The sequence below is a fragment of the Coenobita brevimanus genome, chromosome 108 (assembly GCF_032717465.1).
Source record: "Coenobita brevimanus isolate Jiangsu-jjx chromosome 108, ASM3271746v2, whole genome shotgun sequence".
In the NCBI taxonomy this organism is placed as follows: Eukaryota; Metazoa; Arthropoda; class Malacostraca; order Decapoda; family Coenobitidae; genus Coenobita; species Coenobita brevimanus.
This window is the reverse complement of record NC_137061.1, coordinates 1,820,516-1,833,015: the sequence shown is the minus strand read 5'-3', so window position 1 is coordinate 1,833,015 and position 12,500 is coordinate 1,820,516. Positions and strand designations below refer to the sequence as shown.

The window sequence follows — 12,500 nt, the reverse complement described above, 5'->3', positions numbered from 1 at the left end:
GCACAGATCCATTCCCAATTTACCTTACCAAATTACGGAACAAACTGACGTACAAAGCGTTCTTACCTGTGTTCCAATTAGCACAGGTGTGGAGAGGCCGGACCGTATCGATAACTGGCCGATTATCGAAGTAAATTACCCGTGGGCAGTTAGTGGGATTACCGGGAAACGTTTATGAGAGGGATTAGCACGAACGTTTGTGTGAGAGAGTGGCGGTGAACGTTTATGAGAGGGATATGCGCGAACGTTTATGTGAGGGATTTGCGAGAAACGTTCATGTGTAGGATTAGTAGCGAACGTTTATGAAGGGCCTCTGGTGGTTTCTCTCTCTCTCTCTCTCTTTCTCATTCTCTCTAATTGTCCGGCAGTAAAATCATCAAAATTATCCGAATCCTAATGATGGGATATGGGATAGGTGCGGCAGAATTGAGAGAGAGAGAGAGAGAGAGAGAGAGAGAGAGAGAGAGAGAGAGAGAGAGAGAGAGAGAGAGAGAGAGAGTGCTTCTACAGGTTTATATTTGAAAAACGTCATTGTATTGAAATTATTAGTAAAGGAAACCAAAATTCACACAAGGAAAGATATTTAAGATTTTTAGAGCTAACTTACGATATTCATAACTAATCTTGCTAGAAAAGAGTATCCTAACTTATTTCGCCATCTTTTTACTCTAACTTGGCCTAAAATTGTCATCTCTCCATCTTGAATGCCGAGTTGTAATAATAGATTAGTACTAGAAAGTTATGCTGGTCAGGAGGAAGTGCTGTGGAAAGGATGTAGAGCTGTAACAGTCTTTTTCTGAGCTTCATGAAATAATCTGTGAAACGACGAATATCTGGGCCAAGTTAAAGTGAAAAGGGTATGGGTCTCTCGAAAGATCGCACATATTCATGCACAAGGACAAGGTAACACATTCTAGCGACAACACGGCAAGATTAAGTCCTTATTTATACATGTTCTAGAAAAATTAGGGACCTCTCCACACCCTCGCGTACCCAGTTTTCACGGTACGTCCTAAAGTGGTGAATCTGAGGGGTTGCGTCCGCGAATGTCAAGTTCCTGGTTCGTCTGGGCGGTACCTCGGCTTGAACGCTTGGCAGGATTTGGTGTGGAGAGTTGGTGTGTATTGGGGCTGGGATTGGTGAGAAGTTTGTGTGTGTGTGGCTGGTGGTGGTGGTGGTGGTGGTGTGTGTGTGTGTGTGGTGTGTGTGTGTGTGTGTGTGTGTGTGTGTGTGTGTGTGTGTGATGAGTATGGTAGGTGGTGTGTATGTGATCGCTGGTGTGTGTTTGATGTCGGGGTCTGTGGCTAGTGTGTACGTAATGTGTGTGTGTGTGTGTGTGTGTGTGTGTGTGTGTGTGTGTGTTTGGAGGATAGGTAGTTGGTGTCTGCTGGGTCGGTGAGTAGTAACAAGTTGATCAGAGGTTGCATTCCCTTCCTAACTCAACATACTAACTATGTGGCATATAGTTCAATGATAAACTTTGATATCTTCTTAACCCCTTCACTGCGAGTCCTTTATTTTTCATTCTTACTTAGGAGGGACTTAAAGAACTGAAGAGGTCGGTGGTAAGGGTCGTTAATTGGCGTGTGTTTGGTCAGCGATCGTAAACAACTTTATTAGAGGTCATGGAGGGTGTGATTAACTCAGAAGACATGCCGCGCTGTTTACTTATGCTGCTTTGCCCTTAACTCTTTCAGTCAAATGAAGTCCTGTTTTAATATGCCTTTGCCAACTCCTTGTACACTTCCTCCTCCATATCTTCTCCCCACGTCTCCCCCTACACCATCCCCCTCCCCCTCCTTTCCCTCTCCCCATTCCCTCCCTTACCAGCTTCCCTATCATATCTACCCTTCCTCCCTTTCCCCTTCTTTGCCCTCCACCTCTCCCTTTACCCTAATTTCCCCTCCCCTCCCTCCCTCCCCCAATTCACCCCCACCATCCCCCTCCTTCCCTCCTCCCCCCTCCACAAATACCAATGCACAGTACACTTTGAACTGCCAGTCATAAATGCCAACTGACTGAACTTTTTCCGGGTCAGTATTAAATGGTCAACACGAAAATTAATAAATGAAATACACGAAAATAATGGGGACTTCAAACGATATTCACTGACACAGATCGATGCGCTCTGACACAGGCTCCGGTACTGGGAAATATTTGTGATAAAAATAATAGCGCTGGAGGGCCTTCAGGTGGTGGCACAGGTGTAACTAGGTGCTCGACTGCCCATACAAACGTCCCCCAACTCCCCATCCCACGAAAGGAGGGTGGTGTACTACAGGCGCAGGGCGACTTCCTCAGCCTGCAGTCCACTGGGTTCAGATTCACCTGAACTTGAGGTCACAATCAACACTATAAGAGGTTCATCCCGAAAATGATATAGCACTCTGGTGGCAGTAACAACAGAATGAAAAAAAAATATTATTCGGAGTGAAAAGCTTATTTTATTTTTCTTTACATCACCTTCAGTTTGGTCTTGTAAGTATAGTCGACTACACACACACACACACACACACACACACACACACACACACACACACACACACACCCACACCCACACACACTGACTAAGCATGTAGAGCGCATCAGGCTGACACGAACAATCTCCATCGCCAACTAATACCAAGATTGTTCCACCGTACAGAGCTCGTCCGTGGTGGTGGTGCTCGTGTACGTGTGGAGGATGGTGGTGAACGCAGAGAACCCGGAGCACCTGCAGGATGTTTATTATGGTAAATACGGAAATGTTTTTGTGGTGGGAAGAGAGATGCGGGGAATGTTTATGTGGGTTCATCATTATCTCTGCTTTGCTCTGCTTTTCTCTTCTCTCTCTCTCTCTCTCTCTCTCTCTCTCTCTCTCTCTCTCTCTCTCTCTCTCCTACATTACCTTCCGCCACATTCATCTCCCACACACTCTTCTCTCCCAGTATTTTTTCATTTTTCTTCATTAACATCCAGACAACATTTTTTTTTTTCACACAAGCTTCCCACGCTCAAAAAAAAAAAAAAAAAATCTGGCTGGTTTCCATAGATATCAGTCTGATATTACGACCGATGAGAGAGAGAGAGAGAGAGAGAGAGAGAGAGAGAGAGAGAGAGAGAGAGAGAGAGAGAGAGTTCTAATTGCCTGGTTCATTTTTTTCTTTTACAATGTAGGTTTTTTTTTTTGCTTAATCTCCACCTGGCCTCTCTCTCTCTCTCTCTCTCTCTCTCTCTCTCTCTCTCTCTCTCTCTCTCTCTCTCTCTCTCTCTCTCTCTCTCTCTCTCTCTCACTGGGTCATTTGCTCACCTGGCGACTCTCGCATCTTCAATATTTTCTTTCTTTCAATTTTCGCTTTTCAATTAACGATTTCTCATTAACCTTCGCTCGCTCTCAACATCCCTTAGTAGTAGTAGTAGTAGTAGTAGTAGTAGTAGTAGGAATAGTAGTAGAAGTGGTAGTGATTGTGGTAATTGTGGTAGTTGTGGTTTTTTATTTTCTTGTGCCATTTTTTTGAGTCATAGGAGCTGAGTGATAATTTTGGAACCACTAGAATATTATCATCAGAATTCGGTCTATATATTTCTATGGATTTTCTTGTTTTTGAGTAGCTATCCATTTTTTTGAAAGGATTATATATTTTTTAGAGTCGTCAGATAACGAGAGAATGGATTATACTTTACTATTATTATTATTATTATTATTATGATGATGATGATGATGATGATGATGATGATTATGATGATGATGATGATTATTATTATTATCACCAGTATCAATAATAATAAATAAGAAGAGACAGTGTTAATGTAGCCTTCTTCTCCAAATTTTACTTGAATGAGAAAAAAGAACTACAATGAAAGAAAAGATGTATGAAGAAATAACAGTAATTTAGTAGAGAAGGAGAACAGAGTCAAAAGAAGACATCTGTGTTATTTCATTATGTATGTATGTATGTATGTATGTTGTATATATATGTATGTATGTTATATGTACGTTTGTATGTTGTGTATGTATGTATGTTATATGTACGTTTGTATGTTGTGTATGTATGTATGTTATTTTATGTATGAGTATGTATACATGTATGATTATGTATCTGTGTATGTTGTATATGTATGTATGTGTATGATTTATGTGTGTATGTTGTATATGTATGTGTGTATGTATTTGTATGTATGTATAGATGTATGTATAACCCTCTCCTTTCCTTTGTACTCAGTTGTATTCCTTGCACTCTCCACTAACCCCCTTCTTTCTCTTCGACAGGTGTGCAGATCTCGTACATGTCCACCTTGGGTACTCACATCACACTCATCGCACTCAGCTCATTCATGCTCATCGGGGTACAGGAGGTGAGTACTGAGGCAGGTGTGAGCTGAGGCAAGTGTGGGGTGAGGCAGGTGTGAGTGAGGCAGGTGTGGGGTGAGGCAGGTGTGGGGTGAGGCAGGTGTGAAGTAGGCCAGGTGTGAGGTGAGCTAGGTGTGAGATTAGATACCCAACGGTGAGGCAGGTGTAGGAATATGTGTGTGTGTGTGTGTGTGTGTGTGTGTGTGTGTGTGTGTGTGTGTGTGTGTGTGTGTGTGTGTGTGTGTGTGTGTGTGTGAGAGAGAGAGAGAGAGAGAGAGAGAGAGAGAGAGAGAAATCAGCAAAACCTCTAATAACCAAGCATAAAAAAATCAAACAAGAAAAGCAGCTCAGAAAAAAAAAAAAACAGAATTAGGCCACACTGCAAAATTCCTGTCAAAATACTATTACAAAAAAGTCTCGCCAAGCTTCTCTACACATCAATAAAAGCTAAACACAAGAGCCATGTTTCCAGAACCGGGGATTACCTCCAACTAGACGTGTAAAAAAGGAAAGAAAATACGAAGAATAAGTGGATTCCAGGAAAAAAGAAAAAAAAACCTTTGGATTGAGAGGAAAAAGGAAAATAATAAATGGATTCCACGAAAAAAAAAATGCAAAAAAATAGAATATTAAAAAAAACCTTCGGATCCCATGAAAAAAAAAGGAAGAACTTTCGATTCCATAAAAAAAAACTTCGGATTCCTTGAGCTAAAAATTATAGTTTCTTTGGGTAAAATTAATTGTTCATTTGTGTAATTTTTTTCTTAACTCATTTTATTCAGTGACTTATTTTTGACTATTTGGCTAACTTCTTGGTGCCCTAAGACGATTTTTTTTTCAGCCATGGAGACAGACGATTATTTTTTTTTTTTAATTTTGGAGAGACTTTCTCAAGCTTTACAAGTTATATATATATTTTCCTTTTTTTTTCTTCTTCGCATCTATGGGTTTTTTCCTGAGATGAATAAAATGGCATCATAGGAGAGAGATTTAGTAAAAAAAAAAGTGTCCTCGAGCTGAAGGGGTTAATGGGAAACAGAAAAATATATATTATTTTTTTTTCAGGTGATGTGGACAGGTGAGAATAATGCTCAGTTCTGTTTACTTTAATACTGATTCTAAAAATTATTTACGCTATTCAGCATTACTAATAGCTATAAAAATAAAAATAAATAAAGCAGGGAAAACATCACACACACACACACACACACACACACACACACACACACACACACACACACACACATAACATACTTCCCCGACCACCTCGACTATGCCCATCACTATAACTACTAACACAACTAACTACTGACGTTCATATCACTGCTTTCACTACCACTACTACTACTACTACTACTACTACTACTACAGGAGCGGTGTGGCCTGGTAACGCCGTGGGTCGTTGCCAATATCGCCTTTATGGCACTGGAGGCTGTGTGCTGCATGTACTCAAATGTGCTCAGGGATCACGTCAACAAGGTAAGTACTCTCTCTCTCTCTCTCTCTCTCTCTCTCATCCTTTCGTCTCCAGCATGTCTCCCTTTTGTCTTCTTTCCCTCTCAAATCTTCTCTTTCCCTTTCCTTCCTCTCTGTCAGCCTCCCTCCTTCCTCTCTCTCTCTCTCTCTCTCTCTCTCTCTCTCTCTCAACACTTCACCCCCTTCACTTCATCTCAACACTCCTCAGTCTCCCACTTCCACCCCTCCTGTCATCTCTTCCTCTCCTCCTCACATCCATGCTCTCAACTTTTTCCATTCCAACCCATCAACTTTAGTATTTCCCCACTGCTCTTGATTTTCTCCCCTTTCCCCTTCCCCTCATACATTACCTTTGCCAGTCCATCTCTTTTCACTCCTTCCGAAATTCTCCCCTCTTTTCACTACTCTCTTTTCTTCCTTCCCTTTCCTCTTTCCCTTTTGGTACTGCCTTCTTTCTTCCTCTCCCTTTCTCTACTCCTTAAAGTTGCTGCTCCGTCATCTTCTTTCTTCTGTCTTGTAATTTCTTTTGCTGTTTCTTGTTTTATCTTTACAGGTCACCTAATTTCTTACCATTTGGTTTTCTTACTCCCCTCAACTCTTTTCCCTTTAATTTCCCCTCTTTCTCTCTTTTCCCTCTCTTTATCTTTACATCTCTCTCTCTATCCCCTCACCTCTTTCCATTCTTCGCATTCCCATCTTCTCTCTTCCTCCGTCTTCTCTGTCAAATATTTTCTTTCGCTTTCCTAATTCTCTCTTCCGTATTTCTTTCCTTCTCTCTCTTCCTTCGTCCCTCCTGACTTAACCTAACCTAACCTAACCTAACTTCACTTAATTTGACCTAATACGGACGAACGTAACCTAAGTTTTTTTTTTTTTTTTTGCATCTTATTCCTTCTCTCTCCTTTCTTTTAGCCATTTTCTTGTTCTACTTTTCTTGGCCCTCTTCTCTCTCTCTCTCTCTCTCTCTCTCTCTCTCTCTCTCTCCTCTCGGCACCTTTTCTTTTCTCTCTCCTTTCGCCTTCCAGTTTTCACTTCCTTTGTCTTTACATCTTTCTTCTTAGCTTCCTTTACTCCCCTTTTCCTTAAAGTCTTTCTCTCTACTACTTCTTCGTCTCTCTCTCTCTCTCTCTCTCTCTCTCTCTCTCTCTCTCTCTCTCTCTCTCTTAACCTCTTCCTTGTTCAACATCTTCCAGGCCTTCTTAGTGTCACCTTCCATCGTTTCTCCTTCCTTCCGCACACCTGCCGGAGTCTTTACCTTCATTTTATTACCCATTTCCGCTTCCCTCACTCCTTCCACATACCTCTCTCTCTCTCTCTCTCTCTCTCTCTCTCTCTCTCACACACACACACACAAACACACACACACACCTGGTCTCTCCTGTGCCTCTCCCACCAATTTCTCACGCCCCCCACTCCCTCCTATCCCCACTCCTATATCCTCTTTCTCCCCCAATTTTCCCATCCCATTTAATCCCCCTACCATCAGTAACACCTGTGGTTTGTTGTGCCTCTCCCACCACTCTCCCACGCCCCTCACAGTCCCCCCCCACCCACGTCCCCCTCCCACGCCCCCCTCATTCACCCTCTCCTTCAATTCGCCAGAGTCATTTCCGACCCCCTACATCACCTGTGTCCCCCCAAACACCTGGTGCACTATTTATAAAGACTCTTAGCTTAAGTTGTGCGTCAGATCACAGACAGATAGATATATATAGGGCAGACACACACACAAACAGACAGAGAGACAGACAGATCGATAGCATAGGGGGCTTGCTAACTTATCAATTCCTTTCTGTACATTTTTCTAAGGTATGGGAACGCTGTCACATATTTACTTCCTGTTGCTGTTGCCGTCAGATGATTTAGCTTAGAAGAGCATCCTGGTGGTGGAGGGGTTTGGGGAGGCTATAGGCAACCCTTCCCGTTCAAAAAAATATCCTGAGTAAAATCGTCTGTAAGATAGATTAAAATATCTAAGACGCTATCGAAGTGGAGAATTAGATACGTAAAAATATAGACACATATGATATAACACGCAAGGGATCAAAAGCTGTAGATCTGCAAAATAAATCGCTATGAAAAAGGTGTTGAGGAAGCCTACTGAGACGAAGAAATTATGGCTTACGATTACGATATTGTGACTCAGAGGCGGGATTATTTATTTGTTTGTTTATTTGTAGTTATCGTTCTCATTTCTCCTTTTTTTTTTTTTCTACAGAGGTTCGACGTGATGTGTAAAGCAGAGGTGGCCTTCTTCCTCGCCCGTGTCTGCATCAATGTAAGTAAAGGAGTCGATTTTATTTTTCATTTTCATTTTATTTATGTATTATGCACGTGGATGTCCTCTCTCTCTCTCTCTCTCTCTCTCTCTCTCTCTCTCTCTCTCTCTCTCTCTCCACAAATCTCCTTCCCACTTCCACTTCCCTAACATTAAACTCAATTTCCCCCAAAGCAATTTTCTTTCCCGTAAATATATGCACGATTTTAAGGCCTGCCATACCGTTCTCAAATATATTCATGCGATCAGATTTTTTTTTTCTCCACACCCCATCCTCATCCTCCATCCCTCCTCCCATCCTATGCATCCCACATCCTGCCAGTTCACATCCCCGTCTTTCTCCACTCCCTATGCACATTCCCCATCCCTCCGTCCATCCTAAGCGTCCCTCCTCCTCCTCCCAGTTCACATCCCTCTCTTTCTTCAGTCCCTATGCACATTCCCCATCCCTCCTTCCATCCTATGCATCCTTCATCCTCTCACTTCACATCCCCGTCTTTCTCCACTCCCTATGCACATTCCTCATCCCTCCTTCCATCCAAAGCATCCTTCATCGTCCCCCTCTTTCTCCACTCCCCATGTACATCCCCCATCCCATCTCCCATCCTAAACACCCCACATCCTCCCAGTTCACACCCTACCCCGCACACCCCCCGAGCGAACCACACCACTAAAAATTCGAAGCATAATTTGGGACGACTAATGGCACAGTGGGAGCATAATTATAGCGGTGGTAAACAGTGCATGAGGTCATTAAGTCGTGGATATAATGAGGTGTGTCATTTCCCACCGTAATTAAGGAGATGGTTGGCCCGGGTCGCGTTATTTCACAGCTTGGGTCATATGGCTAATTTGCCCTAGTTAATGAGGTGTATTTAAACCTGACCTAACCTGACCTTACAAATTAGCTAACCCAAGTCTACTAAATCACTCTTACCTTCCCTATCCTAAGCAATCTAACCCCCATACCCTACTCTACCGTACCCTACCCTACCCTACCCTATGAGACTAACCCTACCTATCCCAACCTGGCCTATCTCCACCTATCCTACCCTTGACGCTCCTGGAAAAAATAAAATATCCTACTTGACTGCAGTTTGCGAATTCAGGGGGAGGCGAGTGCACTGTTTTGAATATATAATACGTCTCTCTCTCTCTCCCTCCCTCTCTCTCTCTCTCTCTCTCTCTCTCTCTCGTTTATCTTACTCTCACACTTCACTCACATTTTCACACTATTTCACGGATTCTTTCATTCTCATCAACTCTCTCTCTCTCTCTTACCTGTGTCTCGTTAATTACAGTCCACGCTACCTGAGTGTCATTAAATGTGCTCACCTGCTTTAATTGTTACAGACTTTATTTTTCTTCTCGCTGCCACTAGACGATTATATTCAGTTAAGCAGAGACTTGTATGCAGAATAACAAATACAATATACCGATCTATGTGGCCGAACAGACCCGTCGACCACAGGTAAACAAGTATTTCTGAGGCCGTCCTACAGGTAAATAGTACATACGCCGTCTAAGGATCCATTACCCCATTGTGGAAGACAGCGCTTCACCAGGGTATGACCAGGGCCCTTCCCACGGCGAGGTGCGGGGAAATATGAGGAAATTTGACCCATGGGTGGACGCCGCAATTGCTCCACCTAAAGTCCACGGCGCCACCACGTCCAGAGATATTTTTCCAGCTTAATGGTACACTCAAAATCAGACTTTTCGAAATGAGGGGTTTAGATCCAGCCTTCATTAACCCTTTCACTACCAAAGGCTCTTATTACGAAGCATCTAATCGTGGGAGGAAATAAGTCCTTGGTCTGAAGGGCTTAATGAGGTGACACGCTACCTGGCTGACTACCGATGCTTACCTGTTTTAATTATCTCGTTAATAACCCCTTCATTATTGGGACGCTTTTTTGTAATTTTTTTTCTGCTACAAGACAAATTTATTCTGGTTTTGAAAGCTTCCTATTAATGAAAAATGATAGTAGTAGTAGGAGTAGTAGTAGTAGTAGCAGTAGTAGTAGTAGTAGTAATAATAATAATAATAATAACAATAATAATAATAATAACAAATGCTAAATCCAACCCCTCTAATTCGAAGTCTCACCTGTGCAAAATAAAATTGTTACCCCTAAATATTATAAAAAGAAAACGACAGACCAGGATACGATGCTATTCACGGAACTGCGGAGCTGAATGAGGAACGAGGGTAGGTGATTAAAATGCTGAGAATGGAACTTTGCGAGGCTTAGAATGATATGAATGAGTTGGTGCAAATTGAGGCTGCCACGGTCCCATCAGCGAGTCGTAATTGGTGTGAATAACCTTGCCTGGCATCGTTCTGTCAGTGGTTTATTATTATTATTATTATTATTATTATTATTATTATTATTATTATTATTACACTTCTACTTCAAATGTAATATATTCTTCTTCGTCTCCATCTTAGACTTCTCCATCCATCCATCTATCTGTCTATCTACCTATCTATCCATCTATTCATCTATCTGCTATTTATCTATCTATCTATCCATCCATCTATCTATCCATCTATCTAATTCCCCATAATCTACCTTCCTCAGACGCTGGGCCTGTGGGCTGTGATGCGCTTCGTCAAGAATATCCGGACGGGCATGACCTACAGGGACCCCGAGGCCATCGAGCTCTGAGGTCACACGAGGTCACGGAAGGGCAAGAGGTCACAGGTCAACAGGTCACGCAGAGGTCAAGAGATCAAGCGCAGGTCGAGAGGTCACGCACGGGTCACGGAAGGGCAAGGGTAATATCAACAGGGGTCAAAATAGGGCAAGGTCACACAGGAAGAATGGTTTCAAGAGAGGTCACACTAGGTTAAGATGCTTCACCGAGGCCTTGAAATCAAATCAAAGACATATCAAGATCAAGGTCTATAAGAGTTAAAGGTGTCAGATGAAGGAAAGGCCAATTTAATATCAAGAGGACATATCAGCTTCAGAGATAACGATAAGGCTTAGAGATTAGATGAAGAAGAGGTCATTTAAAGTCCAAGACAGGTCACAGGAGGTCAGAGGCTTACCATTATCTCAGGTTAGTAGGGGACGTGAAAGGAAGGTCGAGTCAAAGAGTATATATATTTTTATCATTATTATTATTGAAAAAAAAAAATCTCTTTCTGGATAACTTAGAAAAAAATGAAAAAAGCCAAAATCTCAATTCCTAACTTTCAAGATCCATTGCACTAAAAAGACTAGAGATTAGAATAATGCGGAGGGAGAAAGAGAGTGAAGAAAAGAGTTCCAGAGTTGACCAGTTGTTTATATGAAGGATTAGGAGTACCGGTTAACTCTTGCATTAGAGAGCTGGACAAAAATGAGAGAGAGAGAGAGAGAGAGAGAGAGAGAGAGAGAGAGAGAGAGAGAGAGAGTGAGAGAGAGAGAGAGATAGGCTCTCATCATGAAAAAATGGTTACGTCGAAGGATGTGAAAAAGCTTTAATTTAAGTGTGTGTGTGTGTGTGTGTGTGTGTGTGTGTGTGTGTGTGTGTGTGTGTGTGTGTGTGTGTGTGTGTGTGTGTGTTTAAGTAGACCAAAAATCGTCAGGATATGAAAACAATAAAAAGAAAAAGACATTCTCGAGGTCAATGGGTTAAGAGAAAATAGGGAAGGGAAATGACGTCACGAGGTAAGCCAGGTCATCGCCCATCAGTCATGTCCGGGAAGGCTGGAGATGAGGGGGAATGAAGGGGGGATTTTTGAGGGGAAGGGGGTGAAGTGAGGGGACGTAAGACGGGAGGGAAGGGGAGGCAAAGGGGATGGAGGGGAGGGGATGATCATGACAGACGAAGGGGAGGGAGAGGGCAGGGAGGTGAAGGGGGTGGGGAGGAGATGAGGGGAATGAGGGAGATGGGGAGGAGGGTGGTCCTGTGCCCCCCCCCCCCAGCGTAGTAATTAAATACATCAAAGAAAAGACCCAGGGGATGATAATATTCCAAGGGGGATTCTGTGGGGGGATCTGTGGGGTTGTGGGGAGAGTCTGGGGTAGGTCTGAAGCTCTCTGGTGACTCTGGGAGCTTTTTTAAAGGACTCTGAGCTCTATAAATCCTCCCTGAAGCTCTCTAAGACTCTAATACAATCGTCTAGGGAATATCTAAGACCTGAATCTCTAAAGGGAAGATTTAAATATGCTAGGGGTCTTTGGGGAATATCTAGGGACAATGTGAGTATTCGTGGGATCTTTGGGGAATATCTGGGACCGCGGACTGGCAATACTGCAAAGCCCCTCTCTGGTGTGGGCGTTTGGCTCTGTTTATCCTGCTAAAGTTGGCATCGTCTGCATTGTTACGCTGTGTGTGTGTGTGTGTGTGTGTGTGTGTGTGTGTGTATAAAGCCAATCTTCCCAAAACGCCAAATATGTGTTTTTATCATTTGATCCAGTT

The 12,500-nt window shown here is 42.8% G+C and overlaps 1 protein-coding gene across 1 annotated transcript in view; it reads left to right on the top strand.

Moving 5' to 3' along the window:
- Positions 1-10,756, top strand: part of LOC145416895 (uncharacterized) — a 21,255-nt gene extending 10,499 nt beyond the window's left edge. The window contains exons 3-7 of the mRNA XM_080285760.1: positions 2,645-2,732; positions 4,250-4,335; positions 5,702-5,809; positions 8,025-8,084; positions 10,670-10,756. Of these exons, the coding sequence (XP_080141886.1) occupies positions 2,645-2,732; positions 4,250-4,335; positions 5,702-5,809; positions 8,025-8,084; positions 10,670-10,756 (429 nt within the window). The remainder of the gene's footprint in view (positions 1-2,644; positions 2,733-4,249; positions 4,336-5,701; positions 5,810-8,024; positions 8,085-10,669) is intronic.
- Positions 10,757-12,500: the final 1,744 nt, after the last annotated feature.